The sequence below is a fragment of the Heterodontus francisci genome, chromosome X (genome assembly GCF_036365525.1).
Source record: "Heterodontus francisci isolate sHetFra1 chromosome X, sHetFra1.hap1, whole genome shotgun sequence".
Taxonomy (NCBI): Eukaryota; Metazoa; Chordata; class Chondrichthyes; order Heterodontiformes; family Heterodontidae; genus Heterodontus; species Heterodontus francisci.
In genome coordinates, this window is record NC_090421.1 from 12766727 (window position 1) to 12782727 (window position 16001).

At 44.7% G+C, this 16001-nt stretch overlaps 2 protein-coding genes across 5 annotated transcripts in view; one reads left to right on the top strand and one right to left on the bottom strand.

Annotated features, from left to right (window-relative positions):
- Positions 1-16001, top strand: part of slc26a10 (solute carrier family 26 member 10) — a 249493-nt gene that overhangs the window by 191596 nt on the left and 41896 nt on the right. The gene's annotated exons all lie outside the window — the stretch shown is intronic.
- Positions 1-16001, bottom strand: part of LOC137358586 (beta-1,4 N-acetylgalactosaminyltransferase 1-like) — a 110183-nt gene that overhangs the window by 87109 nt on the left and 7073 nt on the right. For 2 of the 4 annotated variants that reach the window (XM_068024597.1, XM_068024596.1), the window contains exon 3: positions 11688-11739. In XM_068024597.1, coding sequence (XP_067880698.1) covers positions 11688-11739 — 52 coding nt within the window. Of the gene's footprint in view, positions 1-11687; positions 11740-11935; positions 12099-16001 lie in introns of those variants that run through there. The other 2 variants (XM_068024598.1, XM_068024599.1) reach the window with 2 other exon arrangements.

A 16001-nucleotide genomic window follows, 5' to 3' on the forward strand; every position in this document is an offset into this window, starting at 1 on the left:
ACAAAGGCTGTTTGTGCCAGCCATTTCTCTTCACCAATCATTGAGGAAGCAATGGTTGAAGTCTGTTAACAGGCTCAAGGTCAATTGCTTTCACCATAGTTCAAAGATCCACCCATTTTTTCCACCTCTGATCATTTCCTTGCAGACAGATTTGATGATGGATGGCTAAACCAGTGGTACACCAGATATGCTCAAGTCTGCCTCCTTTGGATTTGAAGGAATGAAGGTGGGGGACACACCAGAGGGATCGAGCGAGAGGGAAGAGAGTGAAAGTTTTGCTGGGGACAAGGGCACAAAAGGTGGACATAAAGAAGTGCTTAAGGAGATCGATGGCTGCAGAGGTATTGTTGCCAAAGGCTAGACAGTTGAGAGTTTGAAAGTGCCATTCTAAGTGACTTGGGGCAGTTTTCCCCCCCCCCCCCCCAGGGATGGACACAGAAGGAAGCCGTATTGGAAGGGGATAGGGGGAAATGTGGATAAAAGAAATAGCAGCTTTCACAACCTCAGGAAGTCCCAAATCACTTTACAGCCAATAAAATACTTTTTGAAGTGTAGTCACTGCTGTAATGTGGGAAACACAGCAGTCAATTTGCACACAGCAAACTCCCTACAAGCAATGAGATAATCACCCACTGATCTGTTTTTAGTGATGAACATCGGCTAGGGAGGAACTCCGCTGCTCTTCAAATAGTACCATGGCATCTTTTATGCCCACTTGAGGGGACATACAGGGGCCTTAATTTACAGGTCTCATCTGAAAGGCAGCACCTCCAGGGAATACCAGCATGGATTATATATTCAAGTCTCTGGAGTGGGAATTGAACCCATTATTGCACGACTCAGAGAGACATGAATGCTACTCACTGAGCCATGGCTGTAACATCGGGTAGTAAGGGCTACAAGGAAGTGATCAGAGGTGGAAAAGATGGGCGGATTTTTCCACTATGGTGAAAGCAATTGACCTTGAGCCTATTAACAGACTTCAACCTTTGCTTCCACAATGATTGAAGAGAAATGGCTGGCACAAACAGCCTTTGTAATGGCTACCAATATTTCTGACCCCATATGTAGCCACTTTCCTTCGAGTTTACCCATTACCCCTTTAAGGGCTGGTTACATCCTATTCTCTCTACCCCTAGGGTGAGCACTTAGTGCCACGCCTAGTATGATTTGGACCTCTCACTATAAAAACAGGTTAATCAAGCAAATGTTAGTGAAGGATCACAAAAGTCCAATCTGAGGTAATCAGAGAGTTTATTCCCCTCAGTATTACTAAGCATTGATCTCTATTTTTAGGCTCATTATCTTCAATTTATTTGTCCAGCTGTTAGTTCAGCAAGTTAAATATCAACTTATTTTCTCCAGTAAAGATGACCTTTTTTTTTAAGAAAAGCCTTTTGCATAGAATTTATATCAGAGACAGGGCATTCAACCCAACTGGTGTGCCCCACACTCCATATGAATCTCCTCCCACCACTATCTTACCCCATCAGCATAAGCTTCTACTCCTGCCCTTTACATTCTTATCTAGCTTCCCTTTAAATGCATCTATGAAATCACCTCAACGTCTCCATGATAGCGAGTTCCACATTCTCCACTGTCTGGGTAGAGGTTTCTCCTGAATTCCTTACTCTCACAATTGAAAGTTCTAAATCTTAGAATCGTTCTGAAGCTCTTTGTTTTATTCTTTTCAGTGCATTGGCTACCCTACTTTCAAAAGAACAAACATTTATATAATATTCAAAATATGTCCCTGCAAATAAGTGTTAAGGTGATTAAACTTATAATGAGAGCAAATGTTGCATCACTTACATATGCCTATACTTACTATGCATTATTTAAATTCTCACAATGTGGGCACCACTGGCAAGGCTGGCTTTTGTTGCCCATCCCTAGTTACCACTGGTGGTAAGCCTTCTTGAACCGTTGCAGTCTGATACAACTGAGGGGGTTGCTAGGCTACTTCAGAGGGCAGTTATGAGTCAACTACATTGGTGTTGGACTGGACTCACACGTAGGCCAGGCTGGGTGAGGACAGCAGGTTTCCTTCCTTAAAAAGAACATTCATGAACCAGTTGGGTGAGAATGATCTGTTGCTATCTCTATTTATCTGCAGTAGAGCTGACAGCAGTACTCCCCCACCACCAATCTAAACCCTTCCCTCTCCCACTCTACATTATTCTCAGATCACAATGGGACACCACCTCCCCCCCATTCCAATCACACCCTTGCCAGCTGCTGCTGCCTCAGAACAGGCACTAACATTCTGCATTTACCTGGTTACAACTGCAAAGCATTTCACTCCTCTGCTGACTGCTTTCACATATCACCCGAGAGCCATTTTCTTGCACCTGACTACCTCCCACCCCCCTGCTCAGAACTTGCTGCTTCTTTCTCTCGCAGCCTGCTCGCCATATGAAGTTGCCTCACATCTGCACAACCCTTTCCAAGAGCCACACACCAATGCACTCCCAGTCTGCTCGCCCCCACTTCAGTCGGACAGCAGCCCCAGAGGCCCAAGGGGAAATAGCACGTGTTGGCCTCACTCAGGAGGACATCAATTCTGCTCCCTCGCCAACCTTTCAACTAATGCCTGCTATGGTGCCAGGAAGCTAGCTGGGTCAGACTGCCCTAGGGCAGCCCAAATGCTTCAGTTTGCAGCCAGGCCGCATCAGGCCACAGCTCCTGGAGGTTGCTGACCAAGACCATCTCAGGCGCTCTCAACTGAGCAACAGCAGCTTTCCATCACCACCAACCCCCACCTCCCCCACCACCCCATGCTTAAACTACTGTCAGCCATGGCTCAGTTGGTAGCACCTGAGTCAGTAGGCCCTGGGTTCAAGTCCCACTCTAAGATTTGAGCACAAAAATCAATGCTGACACTCCATTGCAGTACTGAGGGAGTGCTGCACTGTCAGAGATGCAGTCTCTTGGATGAGGGGCTAAACCAAGGCTTTGTCTACCCTCTCAGGTGGATGTAAAACATCCTGTAGTGCTATCTTGAAGAGCAGAGGAGCTCTCCCTGGTGTCCTGGCCAATGTTTATCCTTCAATCAACATCACAAAAACAAAGTGATCTGGTCATCACATTGCTGGTTGTGGGATCTTGCTGTGCACAAATTGGCTGCTGCCTTTCCTACATTACAACAGTAGCTACACCTCAAAAAGTACTTCATTGGCTGTAAAGCTGTGAAGATGTCCAATGGTCATGAAAAACAATATATAAATGCAAGTCTCTTTTACTGGAGGAGCACCTCAGATCAACAAAGAGATCTTCTTCTTTGGCCTCCTTATCTCGAGAGACAATGGGTAAGCGCCTGGAGGTGGTCAGTGGTGTGTGGAGCAGTGCCTGGAGTGGCTATAAAGGCCCTTGACAGGCTCTTCCACAGGTGCTGCAGAAAAATTTGTTTGTCAGGGCTGTTACACAGTTGGCTCTCCCCTTGCGCCTCTGTCTTTCTTCCTGCCAACTGCTAAGTCTCTTCGACTCGCCACACTTTAGCCCCGCCTTTATGGCTGTCCGCCAGCTCTGGCGAACGCTGGCAACTGACTCCCACGACTTGTGATCAATGCCACAGGATTTCATGTCGCGTTTGCAGACGATTTTAAAGCGGAGACATGGACGGCCGATGGGTCTGATATCAGTGACGAGCTCGCTGTACAATGTGTCTTTAGGGATCCTGCCATCTTCCATGCGGCTCACATGGCCACTTAGTTATATATCCTATACACCTTTAACTACTTCCCACTGATACCAAACCCCAGGAGCAGACACAATGGGCCAAGTGGCCTCATTCTGATTTCTATGAGCATCTCCCACTGATACCAAACCCCAGGACCATTCCCCACAATTATGACAAAGTAACATAATTGGAACTGGAGCAGCTCTGAGGAAACTCCTGGCCGATGTCTACGAAATTCCTTTGCCTGGCATTTTTATCAAAAGGTTTTAATGTATTTGTATTTAAATACCAAGACAACTGAAACATATTGGACATTCATATCTAATACTGCATCCTACCATTTCTGATAGAAACTCTGAGGAAATTCCCAACCAAAGTGTTTCCCTACACTACAGCAGTGATTACACTTCATTAGGTACTTCATAAACTATAAAGTACTTTGGAATGTTTTGAGATTGTGAAAGAGGTTACAGAAATGCAAGTTCTATCTGTCTTTACGAGTTGATTAACATGTATTGGATTTGTCTTTTTTGACTGCAAGCTGCTGCAGACAAATATGCAAAATGCTCAACCCTTTTGCCACGATTAAGGCAAGACTAAAGGAATTAACTCCAAGACTAAACTAATTTGATTGCTCTTTAAAAGAGCTAGCACAGCACAGAATGAAGCCATTTGACCCATCGTGTCTGTGCTAGCTCTGTTAAAGAGCTACTAATTAGTCCCACTTGCCCACCCTTTCCCGAAAACCTAGCAAACTTTTCCCTTTTAAGTATTTATCCAATTCCCTTTTGAAAGTGGTTATTGAATCTGCTTCCACTGCCCTTTCAAGCAGCACATTTCTGATCATAACTAAATTTTCCCCCTCATTTCACCTCTGGTTCTTTCGCCAATAACCTTTGTGACCTCTGGTTACTGACCCTTCTACCACTGGAAACAACTTTTATTTACTCTTTCAAAGCCTTCATGGATTTTGTACACTTGTTAAATCTTCCCTTCACCTTCTCTGCTCTCAGGAGAAGTAGTCCCAGTTTCTCCACATAACTGAAGTCCCTAATCCCCAGTACCATTCTAGTAAAATAAAAGCAATACTGCAGATGCTGGAAATCTGGAATATAAACACAAAGTTCTGGAAATACTCAGCAGATCTGGCAGCATCTGTGGGGGAGAAACAGAGTTAACGTTTCAGGTCTGTGGCCCTTCATTAGAACTGGCAAAGGTTAGAAATGTGAAAGTGAAAAGGGGGAGGGGGAAGAACAAAAGGGAAGGTGTGTGATAGGGCAGAGGGCAGGAGAGTTAAATGGCAGAGATGTCACGGAACAAAGGTAAAGGGAGTGCTAATAGTTGTAGTAAACTACAAAGCATTAGTGCAGAGAGAGTGTCAATGGCAGAAAAATTGAACAGCTCTGTTTGAAAGCAAAAACAAGTTTAAGACAGGCACATGGTTCAAAAAATTTTAAAAAGGCAGTCATGCTCTAATTGTTGAACTCAATGTTTAGTCCGGCAGGCTGTAGAGTGCCTAATCGGAAGATGAGGTGCTGTTCCTCGAGCTTGCATTGATGTTCACTGGAACACTGCAGCAGGCCTAGGACAGAAAATGTGGGCATGAGAGCAGGGGGGTGAGTTAAAATGGCAAACAGCCAGAAATGCTTGTGGACCAGGTGCAGGTGTTCAGCAAAGTGATCACCCAATCTGCATTTGGTCTCCCCAGTGTAGAGGCGACCACATTGTGAGCAGCAAATACAGTATACTAAACTGAAGGAAGTACATGTAAATCGCTGCTTCACCTGGAAGGAATGTTTGGGGCCTTGGATGGTGAGGAGAGGGGAAGTAAAAGGGCAAGTATTACAACTCCTGCAATTGCATGGGAAGGTGCCGTGGGAAAGGGATGAGGTGTCAGGAGTGATGGAGGAGTGGGCCAGGGTGTCACAGAGGGAACAATCCCTTCGGAATACTCAGGGGAGGGAAGGGGGAAGATGCGTTTGGTGGGGGCATCATGCTAGAGGTGGCGGAAATGGCAGAGGGCGATCCTTTGGATGTGGAGACTGGTGGGGTGGAAAGTACCATTCTAGTAAATCTCTTCTGCACCTGCTTGAGATCCTTCCTAAAGTGTGGTGCCTAGAATTGAATATTGCAACGGAGGCTGAACCAAGGTTTAGAATGACTTTGTACTCGATGCCTCTATTTATAAAGCTAGGGATTCTATAATGCCCTTTTAACAGCCTTCACGACTTGTCTGCCACCTTCAAAGATTCGCGTACATACACCCCCGTGTCTCTGTTCCTGCACCCAATTTAAAACTATATAATTTAGCTCATATTGCCTGTCCTCGTGGCAATATTGGAATGTTGGAACATTTGGGCAGTGAGATCCCTTGCCATGTCATAACCCATGACTGGACTTTCTCTCCTTTGTTCCCTACTGGAAATGCTGCTGGTAACCCCTTTCCCACCTGTCTCACGCAAAATGGCAGCAGGGGAGGGTGCAGCCTAAGACAGCCAGTGAACATTCCCTTCTCTCCACACCCTCCCCAGTTACCACCACTTCCTGGTGATGCCTTGTAAACAATGGCCATAGGCACTGGGGATGAGGGTGAAAAGGCCCACAGATCCTGCCAATTGAAAGAGAGAGCCTTACAGTGGCCATCAGCTCAGCCTGAGGCACTCGCCTGCTCCAGGCCTTAGTCTCAGCCGAGGCCTTCTTACTGACCTTTGAGGCACTTCTGCTCCTTTAAAAAGGTCCCTTGCCTTCTCTTTTGATGCTATAGCAGCATCTGCACCAGAAGGTCCTCACTTGTGGGTCACCCCCTTGACAACAGGAATCCTGCCAGGACCCTGCCATAAGATGTGGAACAAGCCCCGAGCCAAAAAATCAGGCTCGGGTGGTACTTCACTTCAAAACAGGATTCCACCCTCCCATATCTTCCTCCATGTGCAAAGTTACAATTGGTATAATAAGAGTTGAGTAAAAGAAGTTTTCCATTGGAGCAGCAATTTACAGGGAATTGAACACTCGGCAAATAGGAAAGGAGCAAGAAGTAGGAATCTTGGATCGAGCACAGACATGATAGGCTGTAGTGAAACCTGTAACAAATGGTGTCAATAACCAGGGGGCATAGATTTAAGGAAAGGGGCAGGAGGTTTAGAGGGGATTTGAGGAAATTTTTTTTCACCTAGAGGGTGGTTAGAATCTGGAACACTGCCTGAAGAGGTGGTAGAGGCAGGAACCCTCAACATTTTGGTATTTAGATGAGCACTTGAAACACCAGAGCATACAAGGCTGTGGGCCAAGTGCTGGAAAATGGGATTAGAATAGTTAGGTGCTTGATGGCCAGCACAGACACGATGGGCCGAAGGGCCTGTTTCGGTGCTGTATAACTCTGACTATGAAGCAGCTGAAGATGGTTGGGCCTCGACACTACTCTGAGGAACTCCTGCAGCTCAGATGATTGACCTCCAACAACCACAACCATCTTTCTTCGCAGTAGGTAGAACTCCAACCAGTGGAGAGTTTTCCCTCCCCCCACCCCCCCCCCCACAATTCCCACTAACTTCAGTTTTGCTAGGGCTCCTTGATGCCACACTCGGTCAAATGCTGCCTTGATGTCCAGGGCAGTCACTCTCACCTCACCTCTTGAGTTCAGCTCTTTTGTCCATGTTTGAACCAAGGCTGTAATGAGGTCAGGAGCTGAGTGGCCCTGGCGGAACCCAAACTGAGCATCACTGAGCAGGTTATTGCTAAGCAAGTGCTGCTTGATGGCACTGTTGATGACACCTTCCATCACTTTACTGATGATTGAGAGTAGACTGATGGGGCGGTAATTGGCCGAGTTGGACTTGTCCTGCTTTGTGTACAGGACATACCTGGGCAATTTTCCACTTTGCCGGGTAGATGCCAGTGTTGTAGCTGTAATTAAATGCAAATGAGATGGTATATGACTATGTCTCACTCTGTCTCCTAGTTTGAGATGCTTTCTAAAGATAAATGAAAGTTTTGCTTCATATCTAAGCTTTATTGACGTGTAGAAAAGGTCATAAACTTGGCTAATGGAATGCTCAAAGGAGCTGGAATACAAAGGAGGAAGTTGCATTTCAGTTTACCACATTCTGCTCCCTTGACCAACTGAACTTCCCATTCAACTTCCCCTCCTTGTCCCCATGTTAACTAATGTTTACAGTTCTCTCTTCAGGTATTAGCCCTCTCCTTCAAGTTTACCATCATCACCGTTCTCAAAAAAGTCCAGCCCTTGACTGCACAATCCTTGCAAACCACTGCCCCATCTCCAACCTCCCTTTCCTTTTCAGAGTTCTTTAACATGTCACCTCAAACCCATGCCCATCTTTCCTAGAACTCCATGTTTGAATCTCTCCCCTGGCGCAGTGCTGAAATGGCGCTTAAAGTCACTAATGACATCCTATGTGACTGAAAGGTAAACTTTCCCTCCTCATTGTTCTCAACCCACCTATAGCCTTTGACCACAACATCCTCCTCCAACACCTCTCCTCTGGGTGGGACTACTCTCAACTGGTTCCATTCTTATCTATCTAATCATAGCCAGAGAATCACTTGCAATGGCTTCTCTTCATGCTCCTGCACTGTTACCTCTGATGACCCCCAAGGATCAATCCTTGTCCCCCCTCCTATTTCTCATCTATATGATACCCCTTGACGACACCATCTGAAAGCAGTGTTATTTGTATGCTGACAACACCCAGCTCTACTTCACCACCACCTCGACTCTTCCACTGTCTCTAACTTATCAGACTGCTTCTCTGACATCCAGTACTGGAACAGCAGAAATTTCCTCCAATTAAATATTGGGAAGACCAAAGCCATTGTTTCCAGTCCACACTCCAAATTCCATTCCCTGGCTACTGACTCCATCCCTCTCCCTGGCAGCAGTTGAGACTAAACCAGCCTGTTTGCAACCTTGGTGTCACATTTGACCCCGAGATGAGCTTATGACCACATATTGGCACTGGTGCCAAGACTGCTTATTTTTAAACCTCCGGAACTTAACCTGAATTCACCCAGCTTACCTCATCTGCTGCTGAAACTCTCATTCATGCCTTTGTTACCTCTAGACTGGACTACTCCAACACATTCCTGGTTGGTCACCCTAAACTCAAACCCTCCATAAACTTAAAGTCATCCAAAACTCTGCTGCCCATGTCTTAACTTGCACCAAGACCTGTTCCCCGATCACACCTGTGCTTGCTGACCTACATTGGCTCCTGGTTAAGCATAATATTGATTTTAAAATTCTCATCTTTGTTTTGAAATCCCTCCATGGTCTTGCCCCTCCCTATCTCTAATCTGCTCCAGCCCCATAGTGCTCCAAGATACCTGCACTCCTTTAATTCTGGCCTCTTGAGAGCAGTGATCTTAGAGGGCTGTGGGGTTGGAGGAGATTACAGAGATGAGAAAACTTTTCATTGCAGAAATGGCACTTGAGTCAGCAAGCCATACCAGGCTCAACCAAGCCTAATGCTCTTTTCTGTGTTATTTGATCAGTTTATTTGCACTTTTGTAGCCAAACAACTGTACAGCTCATAGTAACAGACAATTCAGAATAGTACCACACCCACAAGATATTTGCAGGAAGAGGAGCCATTGCAAGTGATTCTCTGACGATACATGTGCACAGCTACAGAGACACTTTCTTGGGGCGGCGCAGTGGTTAGCATCACAGCTCCAGCGACCCGGGTTCAATTCCGGGTACTGCCTGTGTGGAGTTTGCAAGTTCTCCCTGTGTCTGCGTGGGTTTCCTCCGGGTGCTCCGGTTTCCTCCCACATGCCAAAGACTTGCACGTTATTAGGTAAATTTGCCATTATAAATTGCTCCTAGTATAGGTAGGTGGTAGGGAAATATAGGGACAGGTGGGGATGTGGTAGGAATATGGGATTAGTGTAGGATTAGTATAAAATGGGTGGTTGATGGTCGGCACGGACTCGGTGGGCCGAAGGGCCTGTTTCAGTGCTGTATCTCTAAACTAAACTAAACACATTTGATAAGTGATTGTATGAATAGCAGACAGGAATTTAACACACAGGCTTAGCCACAGTGCTACAAAGGTAATTAAATATCACTTTTGTGGAGGTTTCAAAAAATGGAGGAAGGAGTTTGTCGATTTTACTCCCATTCAATTTCTGTATCATCTCAGTTAATGCCTGTCAGTTATTCAATCAGTTAAGAGTGCAGGATTTTATCGGTCTCATGACTAGTCTGAGTCAGAAGAGGCCAGAAGGAAAAGTGACAACATAGTTAAAAAGTTGGTTAAGTGACTGGAAACAGAAGTTGTGAACAGTTGTTTTTCAGACTGGAGGAAGTTATATAGTAGCCTTCTCCAGGAGTCAGTACTGGATCACTGCTTTTCTTGATATATATTAATAACTGGACTTGGGAGTACAGGGCACAATTTCAAAATTTGCAGGTGACTAAACTTGGAAGTAGTGTAAACTGTGAAGAGGACAGTGATAGACTTCAAGAGGACATACAACAGGCTGGTGGGATGGGCAGACATGTGGCAGATAAAATGTAACGGAGAGAAGTGTGAAGTGATACATTTTGGGAGGAAGAAAAGGAGGGGCAACATAAAATAAAGGGTACAATTCTAAAGGAGCGGAGGAGCAGAGGGATCTGGGGGTATATGTCCACAAATCACTAAATTAGGCAGGGGCAGTTTCAGAAACTGGTTAAAAGACATACAGGATCCTGGGCTTTATAAATAGAGGCATTGAGTACATAAACAAGGAAGCTACAATTAATCTTTACAAAACACTGGTTCGGCCTCAACTGAAGTATTGTCTAATTCTGGATACCACACATTATTTGCACTTTTGTAGCCAAACAACTGTACAGCTCACAGTAACAGACAATTCAGAACAGTACCACACCCACAAGATATTTACAGGAAGAGAAGCCATTGCAAGTGATTCTCTGGCGATACATGTGCACAGCTACAGATACCACGCATTAAAAATATGAAGGCTTTCGAGAGGGTGCAGAAACGATTTAAGAGAATGGTTCCTAGGATGAAGGACTTCAATTACAAAGAAAGATTGAAGAAGCGGGTGTTGATCTCCTTAGAAAGCTCGAGAGGGGAGATTTGATAGAAGTGTTCAAAATCACAAGTGGTCTAGACAGTAGATAGAGAGAAATTGTTCCCAGTCGCAGAAGAGTCGAGAACCAGAGGGCACCAATTTAAAGGTGAATGGCAAAAGAAAAAAACCTTTTCCCCTCAACAGGGAGGGGTTAGGATCTGGAATGCACTGAGGTGGAGGCAGATTCAATCGGGACTTTCAAAAGGGAATTGGATAAGCAGCCGAAGAGAGAAAATTTGCAGGGCTACAGGGAAAGGGTGGGGGGAATGGGACGAGCAGAGTTGCTCTTGCAGAGAGCTGGCTCAGACACAATGGGCCGAATGGCCTCCTGCTGTGCTGTAACCATTCTATAATTCTATGTGGGTTTAAGTGGCACGTCCCGAGGACGTGAAAGGTGCCATATGAATGAAAGTTGGTTCGGATTGCCCCACGTCCTCGCTAACTGCTGCTCCTCTGCGACCAGTTGCTTTGCAGATTAACAGGAGCAGCCCCGGCAACTTGCCCTGCTCACTTGCTCTTTCGGAGGACTGTCACCGTACCTTGGGTCAAGAGCTCGGAGACTCGGGAAGGCAGTGCCGTGGAACATACATCTCTCCAGACCCTAGACCGACAAGTAAACAGACCCATACGTGGAGTCAATTTTGCAAACCATAACTTCGAATTTTAAAAAAATCTCCAGAAGCAGGGAAAGTGCTTCCTTATAACTTCAAAGATTCATTGCACACGAATGTTCTTACATTCGGAATATTTCAGCATCATATAAATTTATCATGTAAAAAAACAGATGAGTTAGTCCAGGCAGAACGAGGAGCAACGCACACAATTAATTACACTTGGTAACCACAGTTTTCAAAACTGAAATTCTCCATGCGGGTAGAACAGTTTTAATTCCAAACAGACTCAATACCTTGTTGCCTGATCTGCGTGGGCTTCAATCTCTCGCTTTTTTTCTCCTTGAGCTGGAATGTAAAATACGTTGAACCACGGAGCAAAAAAAAAATTAAACCCTTCACTAAAATCTTCCAATCCCTTTAGAACTGTGTACTACCGCAGTACTGCAGAGGCTTGTGACTTCCTGTTTCAAAACCCCAGTCCGCACCTTATCGACGCTTATAAAACTGAATAAAATCGACATTGTTGTACCAGTTAACTCACAGTAATGGAAGAGGATCAATACTATTCTTAGAATTGCTTCTCCCCTTGATCTGCTCCGCTGTTTTTATAAATAACACAACTCCAAATTAGAACATAATCAACTGAGTTGCAGAAAACAGAGACGAGGGAATGGTAACTTCCTACTGGTGAGATGTAGCAAGTGGTGTAATCCAAAGGAAACTGGGGCCTCAGCTTTTCACAATATATATTAATAACTTGGATGAGAATAGAGACTTCCCTTTACAAGGTTATGGAAAATACAAAGTTAGAGGCGTAGTATGGTGTGTTGATGGGAGCAGGGGTTACAAAGGAACATAGATTAAGTGAGTGGAAAAAGTAATAGCAGATAGAATTCAATGTGGGAATGTATGCGGTCATCCCCTTTGGATCTGAGAAAGACAAATCGGAATACTTTCTTAATGGTGAGAGACTGGGAACTGTGAAGGAGCAAAGGATTTAGGTATCCAGGTACATTTTTCACTAAAAGATAGTGGCAGTCCTCTCAAAGGCCAAGTGTGGTGGCACTAATCAAACAGAGGCGGATTTGGTGGATCGGAAACATCTGCGGGATGGGAGATGGTTGCATGCCCAAGGACCTTCTGTATGGTGAGGTAGCCAGGGCCAGTGGGGCACCCAAAGCTCCGCTTCAAGGATGCTTGAAAGCGTGACATGAAGGCCTTAAATGTCGATTATCGCACTTGGGAATCACTAGCTGGCGAAAGAGGGAAATGGTAACACATCCTGTGGACTGGTGTGGCACTACCATGACGACCAGTTGCTACAGCAGCTTGGCAACAGGCACCAATGTCAAAAACAACAACTCACAGCGTCACTTGGCAGCTTCAGGTGCGGCACTTGTAGCTGAACCTGCCTCTCAAGGATTGGCCTTCACAGCCATCAACAAAGGTGCACCAAGAGAAGGCACCCCACTTAAATGGATTGTTTGCTGTGTGTCCATCATCTTTCATAGATGGAAGGATGCCAACCAACCAGTGGCCAGGCACACAAAATAATCAAAAGGGCTAATGGAATGTGGCATTTTATCTCAAGGGGATTGGAATACAAAAGGATGAAAGTTATGCTTCAGTTGTAAAGAGGTTTGATCAAACACCATCTGGAATATTGTGTTTCCTTCCTCAGGATGGATATATTGGCCTTTGAGGGGATGCAGCACTGATTTACCAGAATGCTGCCTGGGCTAAAAGGGTTAAATTATGAGGATAGATTGTATGAATCAGACTTGTTTTTCCCTTGAGTTTAGAAGGTTGAGGGGTGATGTGTTCAAAGTGTTTAAAATGATTAAGGGATTCAGTAGGGTAAATGCAGAGAAACAAGTATCCCTGGTGGGGAATCCAGAAGAAGGGGACATAATCCAAAAATTAGAGCTAGGCTGTTAAGACTTCACTCAGGCAGCTCCTTTTCACAAAAAGGGTAGCAGAAATCTGAAAATGTGGAATTCTCTTCCTGCAAAAAGCTGTGGATGTTCGGTCAATTGACATTTTCAAGACCGAGATCGAAAGAACTTTGTTAGGTAAGCACATCACTGGATATGGAGCAAAGGCTGGTAAATGGAGTTAAGTTATAGATATGCCATGACCTAATTAAATAGCAGCAGAGGCTCAAGAGGCTGAATGACCTAATCCAGTTCCTGTGCTCCTACGATCTTAATGACAGAGAGTATTGGTGTCAAAGCCAGGAGCTGAACAAAAAGGAAAGAGTTGGCAGAAATCACAGAAGAAGCACAAATCATCGACAGCAGTTAGAGAGTTGACAGAGAGAAACATAGCAAGAAAGAGACAGAAAGATAGAAACACAGGCAGAGAGAGAAACGCAGACAGTGATGGCGTACAAAATTCTAAATATATTCATTGTGATCAGCTCAGTGATGGTTGACAATACCACAGCAGTAGGACAGAGCCTTGATTTAAATTAAAGCAAGCATTCTTCAAGAAGATAGACTGGCACCCCATGCTAGTCTACATAATGAGTGAAGCAGTAAACTCTAAAGAAAGCAATAGTTTTACCATCCAGACAGAAAGGAGTTGGACATGTCCAGCAAGAGAGATGAAAGACTTCCATCTTTGCAGATGACATTGATCTCTGCAGTGATGCAGTAGAAGGCCGACAGAAGATATTAAAGAAGATGTAAAAAGAAGCAACACAAGTTCATCTCCAAATTAATGGAGAGAAAGTAAATGTATGGTGCTAAATATTGAATAAACGAGAGAATTGAAAACTTTGCCAAATGAAGTATAAGAGGTCAACAACCTTGAATACTTGGAATTAGGGATTAGAACAATAGAAAAGAACATCAAGTCTGGAATAGGTGAGGCTTGGTCAGCTTGCAATCAAATGAATAGAGTCAGGAAATGCAAGGTGCTGCATCGGAACGGTACGATTATGATTTTCAGGAACACAGTGGAATTAGTGTTGATATATGGTGCTGACACTTGAACATTTACGAAGAAACTGGAAGAAAAACAAGATGCCAGCTGGAAAAAACACATTCCCAGTGAGTAACGTAGACAGAATAGCAACAGCAATTCAGCACAAAAGGCTGAAACTTGTTGATCATTCCTTCAGATCAAAAGCGGAGCCAGTTTCACCAAAACATGGACACAAATAGAGAGTTCACTTGAATTAAGTACAAGATCCTGAGATCCCCACAGAAGAGCGAACCAATCACGCATGTTGAATAAAAAGGTTTGGAGAACAGTCACCAAAGCTCTGATGACAGATGACCAATGATGAGTTGCAAGGTGCTATTTCCGAGACAGATACTGCATTGAGGAGACCATTTTGATTGCTACCACCTGAAGGGTGGTGTTACTTTGTCTGCTCTGGAGGTTCTATCAAGATGTTCTCTATTCTGTTTCGTCAGCTCTGTAGAGAGTATACAGTGGACTGGGTACATGAATTTTCCAATGGCAATCTCTCTCTTCTTCCGTTTCTGAAGGCTAGGGAGATTGGGGACATGGAAGAAATCAGACGGGAGGCTTTTAAGATCGAGGTGTCAGTGGCACCTCTTCCCTGCACATAAATACCCATTCATCAGGATTTACGGACTAAGATGGTCTTCATTACATTTCTCTGGATGTCAATACTTCTAATTAATGTGCATCCCATATCCAGGGGAGATATGTCAGCAGCTGGCTGAAGATCTGCAGCCCACTCCCACCTGGAGAACAGCATTGTCTGTACCAGTCAAAGACCCCACTGCCACTGGATCCATCCAGGCAGTGTCAGTTGACCTTTGTCATATTAGTCAGGCAGCAGATCACCACTATATCAAGAAGGTCACTGATGGTCTGTTCAGGAGGGCTGTACAATTCATATTACGGCCAGGTGAGGAAAGGGTCTCAGGCTCCCCTCTTGCCTTTCCTCTTATTTGACCGCAACAGGGTTTATTCCTTTTAAACAGTGGTTGTGCTTACCACCTCAGTGAGTGTTTTACCTTTTTCCTTTACTGTGATTGCGAAAGAACCAATCGGACAGGTTTTCTTGAGTTTAAACAAGAAAGAGGTAAGTTTATTATACTTAACACTCTAACCCGATTTAAAAATACTAAAAATATGCGACACATTCATGCACACATTCACGTGAGAATCACACGCACACAAGTAGATTACAGGAGGGAAAATAGATTTGGTGGTTGGATTAAAGTCCAGAATAAATGGAACTTCAACTCAGTCTGTAAAGTGGATGATCCAGTAGTCCTTGGCGGAAGCTGTATTCTTGACGTTTTTGGTTGTTCAAAGTGTATTTTGGCTGGCTTGCTGTGCTCAGGATTTTCCTGAAGGCAGAATTTGTAGTTGGCTCTCTTCCCCTGGTTGCTGGCTGTAGCGGTCTGTAGGCTTGGAGGGTTCCCCCAGTCACAGATGGTTTTCACTTGATATTTTCTGGAGAGAGAGAGAGACAGGGGAGTGGCAGCCTTCTGTGCTGCTGTACACTCAGTTACTGCCTGTCTGCTTGTCTGTGTAACAAAACTTGTTTCTTCAGAGATGAACAGGCGGTCACTTGGTTCTTCTCAACCCCCTTTGTTTTGAATAAGGTTTTTCTGGAATCT